Source organism: Canis lupus, chromosome 3, assembly GCF_011100685.1.
Source record: "Canis lupus familiaris isolate Mischka breed German Shepherd chromosome 3, alternate assembly UU_Cfam_GSD_1.0, whole genome shotgun sequence".
NCBI classification, from domain to species: Eukaryota; Metazoa; Chordata; class Mammalia; order Carnivora; family Canidae; genus Canis; species Canis lupus.
Window position 1 is genome coordinate 1,232,768 of NC_049224.1, and position 18,214 is coordinate 1,250,981.

The 18,214-nt window shown below is 39.4% G+C and overlaps 1 protein-coding gene across 5 annotated transcripts in view; it reads right to left on the bottom strand.

Annotated features, from left to right (window-relative positions):
- The window catches only part of CAMK4 (calcium/calmodulin dependent protein kinase IV), a 279,256-nt gene that overhangs the window by 62,575 nt on the left and 198,467 nt on the right, over window positions 1–18,214 (bottom strand). For all 5 annotated transcript variants that reach the window (XR_005356514.1, XR_005356513.1, XM_038532150.1 and 2 more), the window contains 2 exons: window positions 15,443–15,505; window positions 13,482–13,564 (listed from right to left, as the gene is read on the bottom strand). Coding sequence is in view for 3 of the 5 variants with exons in the window: in XM_038532150.1 (XP_038388078.1) it covers window positions 13,482–13,564; window positions 15,443–15,505 (146 nt within the window). In the remaining 2 variants the exon portion in view is untranslated. The remainder of the gene's footprint in view (window positions 1–13,481; window positions 13,565–15,442; window positions 15,506–18,214) is intronic.

An 18,214-nucleotide genomic window follows, 5' to 3' on the forward strand; every position in this document is an offset into this window, starting at 1 on the left:
TTTTGGGGTATGCAATTATATGTATTAGGAGTTTTTCTACTTTCAATTTATATTGTTCTTTCTCCTATGACTTTCCTAATTTTAGTATTAAGTAATACTAACTTTAATATTCTGCAGATTATACTTTCATCTATTTTGTGGGCATATCCTCCTATGACACTGATATTTTGTACTCTTATAATTATTTTGCATTGCAATTAATGGAGACACCTGTCTGTTGCTGCTTACTTGTAAGCAACGGTGGTTTCCTTAACCTTTTTGACAGACTAATGGGTCAGGATATCTTTTCTAGTTTCATGGCTCTTGACAGATTATTTTCATGAAGCATTCAAAATTATGACCTCATATTTTCTGAGATCCCTTCTCCTCTCTCGGGAACTTCATTCCCTTGCCTCTACACGTCTGCTCTGATTACTCGAGTCTCTTCCCAGCAGTTTCTCCAATTTACCCAAGGGGGCTTCAGATATTAGTCTCAGGAGTTCACAGGGCTCTGACTGCATTAGTCTCTTCAGATCTTACTATGGGTACAGCCCTTGCGCTTTTCAGAAATTTGGAGGCAAAAAGCCTTCACAGTTTCAGCTGCTCTTGTATTGGCCCATTCTGCTTCTCACTGATTTGGAGGCTTTGGAGATTTAAGGTTCATCAACGTCCTCTTGCTTCCCATAACATAGATGCTAATACCACGTGGCTCTTGCAATTATCATTAGTTTGTCCTCATTCACTTGTTTTCTAGGCTTCACAAGGAACCTTGTCACCTGGTTTTGTTAGATACTGTCTGTGAGTTTTTGTTTTTTCTGTCCTAGTTTCTCTGTCTATTCTTATAGGGATATTTGGAAAGACAGGAAAACCACATTGTTGCTGTTTCTATCTTCCCAAAAGTTCAAGAAAAAACATTTTTGATAGCACTGAAGATTACCAACTTGCATAAGGTGCTTTCAACTGACAAAAAGTTTATGGTGAAAACAGGTCTGAATAAAAGGTAAATTCAAAATATATAAGACACAAAACTTCAACAATTTTTGTGGTTTTGCACTGAAATTTTTAGACTGTTAATATCTTAAGTAGCACAATTATTTTTCAGAAAGTATCTTCCTTTTTTTTATATGTTGTTGTAAAAAGTTGTAAATTCTTGAAGTAGCTGGTGTTAAAAGCTGGATTTAAAAATCTAGAAAATTTCCAAAATAGGGGATGGATGATGAGGAAAAGCAGAAAAAAAGCAGATATAAAATAAATAATACATAAGAAGATACCTTAAATGGCCATAATTATTAAGATTCAAAAAAACCATATTGATGCAAAAATTCCAACTATTTTTTCTATGCAATTATTCAGAACATTGTAAAGAAACACAAACTCATCTTTTCAAAGGATGAAAGGTGGAACATCCTTCCTCACCTTTTTATTTATTGGATACCTGTTAAGTATCATATTTCAAATAAAATGTGAAAGTAGATTACAATATTCAGGAAGTCAATATTAACTGGTTCTTGAAAATCAATTTTCATACAATATTTCCTTACAAGATTACACATTCTTCCAATTTATGATTAAGTTACGATGTCTACTTATTAAAAGTTTAATTGAAGTAATTACTTGTACTATACTTTCTGAACATGTAAAAATTAAGCACGAGAGAAGAGGAAAAGAAGGACGACTGTGTCAGGGTAAGTCGAGAACTTTGGCTACCATTACATCAGCCTCTGCATTTTGTTCTAAATGTGGATTTTGTGGTACGTCCATGAACCAACTCAAATGTAATTAGTGTCTCTTCTGTGTGTGGCACCTGCACTCTCAGCAGCTTGGCTTTCACCAGTCCTGTTAAAGGAGGAGAGTTGTTACAAAGATGGTGGAAAAGAAGAGCTGAGAGTTAACTTTATTCCTACATCCCATTCTTCTCAGAGGAGGATAAAAATCAGCTACCTCCTGGCCTGTGAAAATCAGTGTCGATTTCCCCGATGGCCACTCACCAAGGCTAGAGCTTTCTCACAACCACTTCGTTGTACCTCTCTAGGGGGTACTACTGATGGCTTAGTCTTTGTTGAGCGCTACTCCTTGGGGTTGTCCAGAGCCAACCTGCACAACCACGGACAGCCTCCCTGATGAGAAATCCTCTTTGTCATCTACTCAATACATGAGTTCTTATAAACATCCCTACCTCTTAAAGGGGCAGTGCTTCACACACTAGAATACAAGCAGTGCTTCTCTGTATTTTGATTTATTATCACTTCTCAAGTTTTGGCCTAAATATGATGTTCACGCATTTTCCTTTGGGTACAATTTAGAATTAAGTGCTTGTGTTCAGAATGTGGTCTTGTGAGTGAAAATTTAGAGACTAGCTGGATAAAGGAGTGAATTTTCTTGGGATCTGTTTTCAGGTAGGATAGAAGGAAGAACAGTAGGTATAAGAATAATATTTAATGGAAATCTCACTAATTTTCCACAATATAAGTTAAATTAATAAAATATTTCATCTATTAATTAAGGATACATTCTAATAAATATGTCCATTCATTCATTTATTCAATAAATATTATGGAATGACTGTTATAGGCTGGGCATTTAGTAGTGAACCAGACATGGCCTCTGCACTCACGGGATTTCTCTTGGTATAAGCAGACAGAAAACCATCAGCACACTGTGCTACCTGCTGTGACAGAGGTATTAGAAAATGACCTGAGAGCTCACAGAGAGGGCCAGTGATCTATTGTGGAGGCCGCACAGGGTGGGAAAGGGATTCCAGAGGCAGCTGATAGCTCAGATCTCAAGGGGGTACAGAAGTTTCCAAGTGCAGAAAGGGTGGGATAGGTGTGGAGGAGCAGGGACTGGAGGGGAAGGAGATTTCTCCAAGTAAAAGAACCAACACTACAGTGAGAATTAGGGACTGTGGATGGCGTAGTGATGGCCAATAAATATTTCTGTCTAACGTGAGCCAGGTACTTCCTGAAATCTATAAAGAATACTGTTTGGGTCCTGCCCCAGATAGTACAGAAATTATTAACAAAAACATCATCATAGATGTAATATATATTTTACTAAGGTCTGTAGAGTCAAAAGAGTTATAAGTTCTATTGTCAGAGATGCCCCTAGAGCAGATATGTGGGACAGGAGCACAGAATGCGGGTGCCTTCCCCACCCCATCCCCATGAGCTCTGCTTGCCACAGCACGGCCCTACTATCAGAATTTAACTGCGTCTCTACCAGGCTCCTTCTGCCCAAAGGAATTTTGTTCCCAGTTCATTTGTTCATCAGAGCGTCACAAAGGCAGGTTTCTGGAACTCAGACATTCAACTTTAATTATTTTATCAGCTGAACTACCACTCAGGCCATGCGTGGCTGACTAGAAAGATCAGTTACAGTGAACTTCACAAGTTGCAAATTCAGGTTTATAATCGACAGCTAGGACAGCAAGTGAATACATCAGTAACCAAGCAAAGGAAAATGAAGTCTTGCAATCTTTTTCATTTAGGCATGACTACAGTAGGTATGTTTGGCCAATGCCTTCTGCAGGTCATTGTGAGAAAATTCTTAGCCTTCTCACTAGATTGTTGTTTCGATCACCCACCGGGCCTAGCTCCAAACACTGCTCATAGTAGGCAGTCAATAAATATTTGTAGAATCAATACTAAGTGCCAAGTAAATGAGTGCCAGAGAAATTTCAGATGTTGGATGGTTGAACAACTCCTTTGCCTGGGTTCCTTCTCATAGGAAACAAAGCACTGGACTGGGAAGTGATGCTCACCACAAGCACATTGGCTATCAATCCAGAGGGAGAGCAGCCATACAGATGCTTCCCAAAGCAAAATGCAACAAGTAGAAAGGTTATTGTTGGTCTTAGGAATCATTCATAGTATCTAGATATTATTGTAATAACATGATCTTTTTAAAAACTTATTTTGAATAAAATCAAAGTGATTCAAATTAGCAAAATACAGCATTTGTTTCATAAGGCAACACATAACAATTTCTACATAAAATTTAGCTGGAATTAAAAAAAAGTTGCCATGTATATATAGCCAAGGATTTACAGCTTTATACAAAATATACTAGTGCCTTCAATTTTTAGAAACAATGAAATATTCAATCATTGTATGTGTTTTAGAACTGTAGAAATGGGATAATTTTGGTTGATAGTTTTGGTTTTTATGTTTAAACATATTTACGCTCTATTTCTCCTCAGATTTAGCAAACTAATTTCCTTTTCATGCTCTATAAAATAATAAGAAAGCAGTTCGGATGTTATCAGCATCTTAAGATCGTTTTCAAAGGCCCAGGGCCATGAAGTTTGCAGCTGTGCGGCAAGATTTCTCATCATTCCACTGTGAACTGGGCTAGAAGACTCAGGGCTAAAAACAAAATCTTTCCTAGGATTTTAATCACAACAGGACCCAAAAGGCTACCCTGGGATCTCCATTTGCCAGGGCCCTCCATCAGTAACAGGCCTAGCCGACATCCACAGACCTGGGAAGAAAGTGCACGGGGGACGTGTTCCCAGGCTGTGATTCTCCGACTTCCACAGGCTTTCTTAGGCCCAGAAGGTGTTTTTACTGCCACTGTTTCCTGTGTGGGTGCGCATGCTCCTCTCCCCCACAGTTGGGACTATTTTCCTTCTCATCAGTTTAAAATTGCAGGATAAAAAAGCACAGGCAATGCCTATTTCTCTCCACAGATCTGTTGGAAATATGACTTTTGTGCATTTGTTGCTGTCACCTTAATTGCTGCAAATTGAATTGAGCACATCTCCAGCCGGGCAGTTAGCACCAGCGATGCAGCTGAAGAGCTCTAATCTGATCATGTCCTGAGGCCCTCAGACTTCCTGGCACGCAGATTAGGAGCCCTACTGCTCCCCCCACCAATGACAGCTTTTTCTCTAATGGAGGCGCTATTGGAGGACTGTAGGTTTTTGCAAGAAAGGCACTGGTCTGATGACAATGTGCACTTGAAGGATCAAATGACAGAGGAGTTTCAGGAACCAAGGCTTAAGGGCTGCCAGCACACGACATGCTGGTGTACGTATAAAGTGAATTCTGCTGTGCCCTGTGTCAATCCACCACTCCTTTATAAGCTTCATTCACTGCCCTTTCTCATTTCATTCCCCTCTACCCTTTAGCTGCTAATTTTTGATATCTCACGTAAAATTCAGCTCAAAGATTCTATTCTACCCTGAAGCCATTTCTGCCTTAGAAGATACCCTGATTTTGTGCCCAAAGTACTGTTTATGTCCCAATGATAGCACATGTTATTCCCACATGAAGACCTACAGCCAAATCTGTGGCCAACCTCTCAGAAATATAAAGTATCTTATGATATATGTCTTTTGTGTACTGCCTCTTATTTTTATTTCCTTTTTAGTTCCTTGTCCTCATATCTTGTGATATTGTGGTTGCCCCTGCAAGCCCTAACACATCTTTGGGAAATGATGGTGGTATTAAAAAGCAATATTAGGGGCCGTATCACATTTTTCCTTTCCTGTTCTAGACTAGGAACTTCTTGAGGGTCACAGCAATGTGCTATGGTTAATGTGATGGTGAGAAGGAAATAAAGGTGGGTGGTGAAGCCAGAAGAGTCGGGTGAGGCCAAACTGAGTTGTTTTGTTTGTCATGTTTAAGAGAACTAAGTTTTGGGGAGTAGACTTTTGGGCTGACCTGATCAGATAATCAGTGCTTTAAACAGAGATGGATGGCAGACAGGGAAACTAATGCCAGTTAGGAGTCTGTTGCAATGGAAAAGTGAATGTGAAGACTCAAAAGGGCATAAGCAGTGGGAAAGGGGAGAGAGAATGGTCTGAAGGCTGCTCAGAGAAAGTGTCACGGGAAAGGGGCTGGGAAGTGAGAGGAAGAGGGAGAGTTCAGTGCGGACCAGCTCAGATAAGCTAAATCAGCTCAGGGAGTTAGGAGGACGAAGCAGGACTGAGGGAGGGCCTGAGGAGACACTGATCTAGAAGTGCCCATGGGATGTACAGGTGGAAATGTCTAGCAGACTGTTTAAAATAAAGTTTTCATCTCCGCTGAGACAGCAGCCAGCAGCCTGGCTGAAGCCACAGGAGAGTGTCCAACTTACCCACAGGGAATGTGGGAAGAACTTTAGGGAAGGGCGACACTTAAAGGATGGAAAGAGGAAGCGGAACTCAGGAAAGAGATCAAGGAGGATAAAACTGTAAAGGCCGAATAAAATCCAAGGGAAAAGAGGTGATGTCATGCCACATGAAGGACATGGAGAGGGTTAGCCAGCAGTGTGAAATACCATGGACCAGACGCTAAAAACGTCCAACCTCCAGCCTCAGGAGACCCTCAGAGTTCCTCAAAAATCGTTACTCTTGCCTAGTTTGTTTTCACATTCCCACTTAACAAACCTCACTACTTCTTCCCTCAAGTGGTCCATTGTCTCCCAGCCATTGTTAGTCGATAAATTTCTGTTCTACAACAATACTGTTAAAATAGAGCTTAACAAGTCTGAACTACTTAAACCTCTTACAGGCTCCCCTCCCCAACACTCTCCCAGCCCTAAGCAATCACAGCTTTGCTGTTTCTATAGATTTGACCCTTCTAGAAATTCCATATAAAAGGAGACATAGTCCCTCTGTCAGGTAATTACTAGGCTAAATGCACAGTCCCCAAATATAACCACTACTTCTCTTGCTTATTGACCACTTGTAGTTTTTAAAAGAGTATTTTCAGTTTGGAAAACTCATCTAGCAGGGCTAGACCAGAAGACAGACTGGCTGCCTGATTTGGGAACATCATTTATCTTTCCTCATTCTCAGCTGCCATCTCTGTAAAAGTGGGGGCAATGGTTTTTCATCTTCTTTACCCCAAAGCGTTGCTATAAAAGAGGAAAATACACTAGTGTCTGGGAAAGGACTTTTAAAACCCCATATATTGATTTTTTTGTTCTCAGCAACAGTGGGGTAGACAAGCTTCCAGGCAAGAACAATGAAAACAAGCTAAATAAACTATTGTTTAAAAATATATTTGAAGACATCAGAGAGTTTACCAAGGAAGTAAAGGCTTCAGGAGCCAAGAAAAACCCAGCAAAGCAAACCTAACATCTGATGCCTCTGTTTTCCCTTTAAAGGCTTTGACTGAGGCATTTATTGACTCGACATCAGTGGCTAACAGGCTGAGAAGATGAACAAAGCTTCTGGCCATCTCACAGGATGGAGAGAACAGAAGTTGGCATTTAGGGTCTGTCAAGAAAGGAGGCCCTGGAACAATCTCCTGACTTAAATTGGAACCCTTAAAGAGCAAAACCCTATGAGTAAGAGTTGACAAGAAATAGATCTGCCTTCATGAAGCCCAGCTTTGAATCAACCCAATATCTTATTGGACTAAAGTGATCTGCTCCTTACCTTAACTGCCTGCAAAAGAAAATACACTTTTTTGGAAGGTTACATATTTAAAGCCTCATATTCCAATATGTTTTATACATAATGTTTGGCATTTGAACAAGCATAATCAGGCAAGCAAAAACCCAAGTAGAAAATGAAAAAAAAAACAACCACAATTTAAACATTCATAATATATTCTGATATTGGAGTAAGACAAAAATCAGGAAAAAAATACCTCTTCAAAAATTTAATTGGAAGAGTGTAACGATACTGCTAAATTAGCTGCTTTAAAATATAATTGTTAGGAAATACAAACGATTTTAAAAACATATTATGAGCAGCTATATGCCAATAAAATTAGGCAATCTAGAAGAAATGGACGTATTTCTGGAAAACCACAAACTACCAAAACTGGAACAGGAAGAAATAGAAAACCTGAACAGGCCGATAACCAGGGAGGAAATTGAAGCAGTCATCAAAAACCTCCCAAGACACAAAAGTCCAGGGCCAGATGGCTTCCCAGGGGAATTCTAGCAAACGTTTAAAGAAGAAACCATACCTATTCTACTAAAGCTGTTTGGAAAGATAGAAAGGGACGGAGTACTTCCAACTTCGTTCTATGAGGCCAGCATCACCTTAATTCCAAAACCAAAGACCCCACCAAAAAGGAAAATTATAGACCAATATCCCTGATGAATATGGATGCAAAAATTCTCAACAAGATACTAGCCAATAGGAGCCAACAATACATTAAGAAGACTATTCACCATGACCAAGTGGGATTTATCCCCAGGATGCAAGGCTGGTTCAACACTTGTAAAGCGATCAGTGTGATTGATCATATCAGCAAGAGAAAAAACAAGAACCAAATGATCCTCTCAATAGATGCAGAGAAAGCATTTGACAAAATACAGCATCCATTCCCGATCAAAACTCTTCAGAGTGTAGGGATAGAGGGAAAATTCCTCGCATCTTAAAAGCCATCTACAAAAAGCCCACAGCAAATATCATTCTCAATGGGGAAGCACTGGGAGCCTTTCCCCTAAGATCAGGAACAAGACAGGGATGCCCACTCCCACCACTGCTATTCAACATAGTCCTAGAAGTCCCGGCCTCAGCAATCAGACAACAAAAAGACATTAAAGGCATTCAAATTGGCAAAGAAGAAGTCAAACTCTCCCTCTCCGCAGAGGACATGATACTCTACATGGAAAACCCAAAAGACTCCACCACAAGATTGCTAGAACTCATACAGCAATTCGGTAGCGTGGCAGGATACAAAATCAATGCCCAGAAATCAGTGGCATTTCTATACACTAACAATGAGACTGAAGAAAGAGAAATTAAGGAGTCATTCCCATTGACAATTGCATCCAAAAGCATAAGATACCTAGGAATAAACCTAACCAAAGAGGTAAAGAATCTATACCCTAAAAACTATAGAACACTTCTGAAAGAAATTGAGGAAGACCAAAAGAGATGGAAAAATATTCCAAGATCACGGATTGGAAGAATTAATATTGTGAAACTGTCCGTGCTACCCAGGGCAATTTACATATTTAATGCAATCCCTATCAAAATACCATGGACTTTTTTCAGAGAGTCGGAACAAATTATCTTAAGATATGTGTGGAATCAAAAAAGACCCTGAATAGCCAGGGGAATATTAAAAAAGAAAACCATAGCTGGGGGCATCACAATGCCAGATTTCAGGTTGTACTACAAAGCTGTGGTCATCAAGACAGTGTGGTACTGGCACAAAAATAGACACATAGATCAATGGAACAGAGTAGAGAATCCAGAAGTGGACTTTTAACTTTATGGTCAACTAATATTCGATAAAGGAGGAGAGACCATCCACTGGAAAAAAGACAGTCTCTTCAATAAACGGTGCTGGGAAAATTGGACATCCACATGCAGAAGAATGAAACTGGACCATTCTCTTACACCAGACACAAAGATAAACTCAAAATGGATAAAAGATCTTAATGTGAGACAAGATTCCATCAAAATCCTAGAGGAGAACACAGGCAACACCCTTTTTGAACTCGGACACAGCAACTTCTTACAAGATACATCCATGAAGGCAAGAGAAACAGAAGCAAAAATGAACTATTGGGACTTCATTAAGAGAAGAAGCTTTTGCACAGTAAAAGATACCATCAACAAAACTAAAAGACAACCTACAGAATGGGATATTTGCAAATGACCTATCAGATAAAGGATAAATAACTTATTAAATTCAACAGCAAAGAAACAAACAATCCATCATGAAATGGGCAAAAGTCATGAACAGAAATTTCACCAAAGACATACACGTGGCCAACAAGCACATGAGAAAATGCTCTGCATCACTTGCCATCAGGGAAATACACATCAAAACCACAATGAGATCCCACCTCACACCAGTGAGAATGGGGAAAATTAACAAGGCAGGAAAGCACAAATGTTGGAGAGGATGTGGAGAAAGGGGAACCCTCCTGCACTGTTGGTGGGAAGGTGACCTGGTGCAGCCACTCTGGAAAACTGTGTGGAGGTTCCTCAAAGAGTTAAAAATAGATCTGCCCTATGGCCCAGCAACTGCACTGCTGGGGATTTACCCCAAAGATACAGATGCAGTGAAACGCCGGGCCCCCTGCACCCTGATGTTTATAGCAGCAATGGCCACAACAGCCAAACTGTGGAAGGAGCCTTGGTGTCCATCGACAGATGATGGATAAAGATGTGGTCTATGGATACAGTGGGATATTCCTCAGCCATTAGAAATGACAAATACCCACCATTTGCTTTGACGTGGATGGAACTGGAGGGTATTATGCTGAGTGAAATAAGTCAATCGGAGAAGGACAAACATTATATGGTCTCATTCATTTGGGGAATATAAAAAATAGTGAAAGGGAATAGAAGGGAAAAGAGAGAAAAAGAGTGGGAAATATCAGAGAGGGAGACAGAACATGAGAGACTCCTAACTCTGGGAAACGAACAAGGGGTGGTGGAAAGGGAGGTGGGCGGGGGGTGGGGGTGACTGGGTGACGGGCACTGAGGGGGGCACTTGATGGGATGAGCACTGGGTGTTATGCTGTATGTTGGCAAATTGAACTCCAATAAAAAACAAAAATAAATAAATAAATAAATAAATAAATAAATAATAAAATATAATTGTTTTCTGGAATAAAAGAAAGAAAAGAAAATTTATTCTTAAAGCAAACAACCTCACATTATGGCCACTAAAAAAATGCAGTGAATTTCTAAGAATTATGTTGAGATTGAGAAAGATGAAACAGAAAACCTCTGGAGCTTTTCTTGGACACAAAATAATCACTGGCTTTATTCCAAAAATTTTAATCAATTGTCCTATGCACTTTCCTATTTATATTCTACATGAAACAGCAGATTCCACTTGGATTTTTACTATGCTTAGTTTTTTAGAAGCACCATGGAATAGATTTTTTGCTAATAAAATACAACCATTTTGACTATATTAGACGAACATAATTATTTCTTCATCAATTGCTCCATTATTTCATTCATTAGAAACAATTAACGTCATCATTCGATCCCCATCATTCAAAGAGGAATGAATTTTGATCATCACAATTAAATGAATTTGGTTTTGACCTAAGTACAGGAAAAAGGGACCATATTATGATTTTTAACCCTCAAGAACGAAAGCAATACATGGATAATAATGCAAGACATATTTTCAGCTTGATACAATTTTAAAGATAACTATAGGATTAAATAACCTAATGGAGAAACCAAATCCATCTCAGATATTGCAACAGATACATGGATAATAACATTCGGGAGGAATAAAGTCTATGATCTAAGACCACTAAGAGTTTATAAGTGATTGAGTGCTTTACTGGCTGTCTGCCATTCTTTATGTCTTCTGTTAAATCTGAATATTTCATCCATTTATCTCTGTAAATGAAATTTATCAACAGTATTTAGTTTTTCATTTTTACCTGTTCCATTATATCAACTAAACTACAAGATGAGAGAATAAGAATCTTTTCATGAAAAAAAGGGTTGGAGAGGGATGGAAAGAGACTTTCTTCCAAAATAATTCAAACAAATAGAGGTGAGTAGGTAAATAGTAAATGCTATTGGTAGATGATGGCTTTGGTGTGACATTCCTGTCCTACAGTTATTTACAATGGAAGAACATGGTGTTTGTCTCCAATAGACTGTAATTAGCAGAGAAATATGTTAGTTCTCCTTAGAGAGACCTCACGGCTCCAAAGGCATAACTATATAACATGTCTATGAAAGAGTTAGCTATAGAGTTGTTGAAAAAGAAGCCATTTTGGCCAATTCTGGTAACATTTAAGTAAATTAGTCTAGAAGAGTCTTCACTAACCATAAGGGAACATAACATGATGGTCTTAGAACAAGACTATTCTTACCGTGGATCAGGGTGTCTCAGCTTCCCTAGCAGCATAGAATCACTTCAAATTTGTTCTGAGTTTCAGAAAGGTAAGCAAATCACTCTAGGTTAAGTATTTGCCTTTAAGTCAAGACTTCGAACCATGAATCCAAATGACTACCGAACTGCCACAAGAAGTGCATGTCTTTAGGCTACTGATATTCACTTCCCAAAGTTGATTCATTTATTTGTCAAGTATGGATAGAGTTAAAATGTTAGTTTGTTTTTTTTTTTTTTTTTTTTTAGCATTTTTGTATGCTACTTTCTTAGCTACTATTCTTTTTTTTTTTTTTTTAAGATTTTATTTATTTATTCATGAGAGACACAGAGAGAGAGAGGCAGAGACACAGGCAGAGGGAGGAGCAGGTTCCACGCAGGGAGCCCGACGTGGGACTCCATCCCGGGTCTCCAGGATCACGCCCTGGGCTGAAGGCAGGGGCCAAACCACTGAGCCACCCAGGGATCCCCAATGTTACAGTTTTTAAAGTCTGATAATGCACATAACTTGTTCTAAGAAAATGTCAATGTATATACGAACAAAACCGTCTATCTGTTGAAGATACATATGTAGCTCCGATCAAACTGGACCATTTTACTCCTTGCGATCTGAAGATCCAAATCTACACAGGGTAACAGTAAAAACAAACAGAACCTTTGAAAACCATCATGAATACCTTTGGGGGGGGGCGGATGGGGAGGGGTGCTCCTTTCCTCCTTTCCTAGCACGCTCTAACCCTATTCCCTGCAGACTCTCCCTCCAGAGTCCATTCAGTAGAGCGGTGCTCATTCTTTCAGCAAACATCTATTGAGAATTTACTGTGCTCCAGGCTCAGGCTTCATCACAGTCCTTCAATCTTTCCTGTCTTCTCTCTGCAGCCCACTTCTCTCTTAACCCATTTTAACCAACATGAAGCTTGTATCAGCACACAGTTTCTAACCATTTCCAATATGTACCTCCTTAGTCACTTTGTCTTCTTCCAGTTCCAATCTTTTTTGATTACCCCGATGAGCACAGAAAAGGGCTCCTAGGGGTCCATCAAGGTAAACAGGGAATTCTCCTGGGACAACAAGGAAGATGGGAAAGCTACAGAAACGTGACGGTTGTGTTTCTTGTACATATTGTTTGCCTATACTGTGCTCTACCAGATTTTCAGGCATACTCCCCACCGTCCTCAAACTCTGCCTTGAGTGATAAGCATATGATCAGACAACTAAAGCTGGTTATAACTGGTCCTAACAGAACATGTTTTACTCTGCATCTTGGAACTCAGAACAACTTAATAGAGAACATAGGCCTAAAAATAATTATTTGAAGAATATTGATTTTTATGAGCTTTTGGATCATAACAGAGAATACTACTACACATTTAACTTTCTATAAATTTCATCACATATTTTATCATGAAATATTCTCATAAATGCTACTATTTAGTTTAAATTTAGAATGACTTTAGAAATCTGTTTTTATTGGGAAAGTAAATATTTGCAAAAGTAAACTGATACTACAGTGTTTCATGTTTTACTAAGCAAAGCAAAATTTCACCTACCCATATCATATCAACTAACACTCCCTCTCCATTGTGTATTCCGCTTATGATTTATTTTAGTAGAACTTATCAAGTGGTATGATGTGTCATTGTGAAAATTGGCAGGAGAAATTTCCCTTTGGTACTTTTTGATGCCTGGAAGCATAACCTTTCTCTGGTTAGATTTCTAGGACCAACTCACCTGTCAAATAGTTCTCCTCCCGTGACCAGTTCTAGGACCAGACTGATTTCTGTAGGGGTTTCAAATATCTCTTTAAGTTTTATCTGGGGAAAGATATTAAAAAATACATCGTAAGTTCCTTATTTTCATTTTTCTAGGAAAAGCTAACTCCATGACTAAACAACACTCTTTGTAACAGTAATACATTGGATCGTCAATAAAGGTTCCACATCCAGGTAACAAGCAGCCATCTGTCACTCTCTGGTTATTTGTATCAGTTATCTCATTTCTTAAAGACCCTTTTGAGTTTTTATATTTTTTCCTTTTCACAGCTGAAAGATACCTGCCTTAGAAACACTTCCTAAATTTTGCCAAAACATCACAATTTCTGAATTGCTTCAGAATTAAAAAGAAAAAGCAAGCAAAGAAAACTTGAGCCATTTGAAAGCATCATGGTTACTAGTGATGCAAATGCCTCTTTCTCCTAAAAGGAATTTGGAATTAGAGACCTAAGCCAGAACAGGAGGGACCAGGTTAAAGTCCGTCTGTATGGAAAGGATATCTCTCAATAGCAAAAATGTTGCCAGCAGATGCAGGGATCCTCAGAAAAGTAGTGATGGTAGGGATTTGATGGACTGTAACAGGGTTTTCATCACATTCAGAAAATCCATTCAATTTTGAATATTTTCCTCAATATATCTAAAAATTTAGTGACCAGGACTGATCTGCAATTGAGAAAAAATCCATATTGGCTTTTCATTGAAAGAAAAAGATGGATAATGTAAAAGTGGTGATTTTTTGGTGCCATTTTGCCAAAGCTCTTTACTGCAAATGGATTTTGTTTAGGGAAGCAAAGTACCCAGCCTCACGTTATGGATCGTGATTGGTTTAAGCTGTTTACGATAATCCTCCTCCCCAATTTTCCAGTCTCCGTGCAGTGAAGAGTGATGATCTTGTGGCCAGCTCTGGCTAATAAAGTCTGGAGAGAATTCTGCTGTAGCTGGAAATTCTGGAAAAGCCTCTATTCTTCTCATCACATTGTTGGCGAGGCCTTTCCAATTCTTTCTGTCTAGGGTATGGGCTGACAACTTGTGAAGACTGTGGAGCGGCCCTTGAGGGGGGAAGACGTTTAGGTCCTGAATGGCATCTCCCACTGAGGAGCTGATGCAATGCTACCAACTGCCTGCCTTCTGATTGTCACATAAAGTGTTCGTCTAGACTGCCATATTCCAGTTTCCATGACTTATAGCTGACTGCATTGCTAACCCGTATATTACGTCTTAAGTACTTTGCTTTAAGCCTAACTAAGCATTGCAGATTAGTCATCCTCCTGGACACTAAGACTTTCTCAAAGAAACGAGTAAAATATTTTCTTTAAGTAGTTGGCTCAATTCAAGTTATGGCCTGGAAAATGATTTTGTTCTCTTCACTTCACTGGCTCAAGAAAGCTTTTGCCAGACCTTTTCCTCAGCGCCTTTGTCTGGACATAGCCTAGAGCAGAGCTTCTGAGGACATTTTATGTTTCCCATTCAAGTACATCATTTATTTGAATCTTCACATTGTTTCTAAAGTAGATAGCCTCTCAAAGGACACTGAAATGACTTTGGAGAGCCATGCATTTCTTCACCTGCTTTTTCAGCAATGGCATATTAATAAGATAGGCACACAAAAGGAAAAAGCCAGTGTTTTATTAGAGTGAAACAAAACTCTTCAATTTTTAGGTATCCTTTTATGCATGAAAACAAAGATGGTATATAGTGCTGATCCATCCATTTTGAAACTCTTTCAAGTGGTATTATTTTAAAGATTTATTCAGCTCAAGAACTGAAAAATGTGATCAGATGAGGACGAGAGGAGGTGATGGCAGCTACCTGCTGGTGGTGAAGAATTCCTTTCTCATTATCAGCATGGGCAACAAAGAACAAAGATCCCATTCTGTAACTTTGAGGATTATTTGAAATAGTAGATTAAAAACCACTTACAATGTTTGGATGTGAGAGGCGAAGAAGAACTCCTATCTCAGTTCTCACAATTTTTTTGTCCACCTAGAAGGCAAAATGAGAGAGAGAAAGTAAAAGGAACTCTCACCTTAGAAATACCTTAACTGCAGCAGAGAATGAGAAACAGCACTAACCACCTGGGTGAATCAGGTCATTGGCAAAGAGGCTCATTCTCCGGCGTTTCTGGTCTCTTTCCTAACGCACCCACCTCCACCCCTTTTCAGTTGTAGGTCTTTCTTCTCTACTTCAGACATAAGGCAGAACTAGTTACAATGTGGATCACAACTTGTCAAGCCTCTTTTTCAAAAATCACTGCTCTCATCACAAAAGGCCAGGGGAGGGACTGAGCCCTGACCCTGCCACTCAGAATCAGTGATGTTTTTCTAGAAAATAACTGTCAAACACACCACAAAAATCACTGGGCAGCTATCTGAACAGTCATTACGGTGACCTGAAATTAGCTTCCAAGTGCTACTATAATTAGCATCTTCAGACATCAACAGATGGCTTCAAGAGATCAATATTACAAAATTGAAACCCATAAAATTACCTTCAGTATTTACAAAACACCTTGAAGAATGGTAGTTTTTGTTACTAACAATTCACAATTATAAAATACATAACATATATTATTAAATTCTAAGTTGGGGGATGTATTTGAGCCCAGGTTCCCCAGCACACAAACGTGAGGGCAAGGATCAACAAACACTGATATTTTATTTGGAAGATGCCGTGAGAGCAGGGAAAAAGGGAAGTACGGCAAGGTGAGGGGTGACATATGCAGTCAGCACACTGCCTACGGTGGCACAGGAGATGTAAAGAAATAGGAGGTCACATGGGCAGGTGCATACAGTTGGCACACAGCACTCATCCAGAGGAGCCGCACCAAGCCATCATGCCTTGAAGACGTTCACAGGAAGGAGGGAGACTTCACCCGCCTTGGAAGCTACTTCTCCTGTTTCCCACAGGTGCAATCCTGCCCTCTGGTGTTAACTTTTCCACACGTTTAGGTTGCACATCCGGTCTCTGTGGCAGTTCTGATGCCATAATCCTCCTCATGAGGTATTCTATCTCACTCAAATCTAGAAGTGGCTGGAAGGGCCACAAGCTTCAGCTGTGTGTCCAGTTGGCCTAACTGCATGAAGCAGACAGTGGGCACTCCAGCTCTCCTGGTGGGGAGGACTGGTGGACAGAGAGAAGCTGAAGCCCAAAGGAGTTTGTCCTGTCACAGTGTGTTCCTGAGTGCTCATCTGTCATAAGGTAAGCCAGATTGACAAAAATGGGATAATGCTCCTGCCTCTCTAATTTACTACCTTTTATTGTTAATTAGTAAGAGGTTTGTCTTCTATTTATATTGTCTTATTGGTCTAGTTGTCGATTTTAAATGGGCTGGGTACATGGGGTTTTTCTTAAAACCTATTTTAGCTCCTCTATTTAAATTGTTCAAAATATCCAAATATCTCCCTTCATCCTCATAAAGTCACCTTTGAAGCATCTAATAATTTTAATGGTTTCTGAAATACTTTCAATAGAAAACATACTTCTTGAAGATTACACATAAGAAAATAAAACAATTTAATAAAAGTGGTTATACTGATTTGTACAGTTTTAAAAGTCCATGGAACTTAAGATTCCTTATTGTTGAAAGAAATCCCAATTTTACTATCTTTCTCTATGGCAGGAGATAAAGAAATGGATAAAAGGTGTCATTCTAGAGTAGTATCAAAGAAAAAGGCTCCACCATTGGAACAGAGTTAATCAGACATGGACCCTTCATTAAGATATACAGCAGTTATACTCCTGTCCTGGGGCTGAGAAGTTACAGAAAAGAAGGGAGAAAGGATTGAAAAATACGTGAAGAAGACATAATGAGGACTTAGGAAAAGAAAAGGAAACCCGTTTCTGTACTGTGGGAATGATGGATGGAGGCAGAGGCAGGAAAGGACCTGAGGAGGAGAAGGGGATTTCGTAAAAGCAGATTGTGGTGGACCTGAGCCACTTGGGCACCTCAGATGTGGCCCAGATCTGGACTCTGGGATTTTAAATACTCTGCTGAGTTGGGGAACCTATATGAGCAGAGACTACTGCTCTACTCCTAGGATTCAGGCAAGTACAGTGGCATCTCCACATCAGATGCTCAGCCTCGTCTCATGTTCTCTGTGGGGTTTGAGTCCATAAGCCTTGTGTGTCTCTCTGTTCTTTCTCTGGCTTCTTAGGCTTATTTGTGGCTTGAGCAATGACAAGAGAACATGATGTGAAGCACAGGACTGTGCTCCTCAAACGCTTTGTGGAAAATGGCAAAATACAAATTATTAGTAGATAAATAAATAAGCAGACAAATGTCTTTAAATTTTCACAACAGTTCTCTTCTGCATAGCTTCTGCCTAATTTAACATCCTGTTTCCTGACATATCAACAAGTACATGTTGGCACCAACATACTTGGTGAAAAGACTTGTCAGCTGGCACTTTGTTAAATTCAAGAATGACAGTTTTAGCCTACAAAGATTTAAAAGCTAAGCACTGCTGTTTGAACATGTAAAAATCAAATGCGGTTTACAGATAAAAATACGGAGCCTGGTATCTCCCGTAACTATTTAATTTTAACCAAATCTGATTATTCCTTTTATATTTTTAACCTGATGGAAACCTGGACATCTCATGATACCTTACTTTTTTCGTTGTCTTCTCAAGTGGTGTCTTGTTTTTGTCCCAATAGGAGATATACCACAGGGCCTGGGGGGACAGGTGGCCT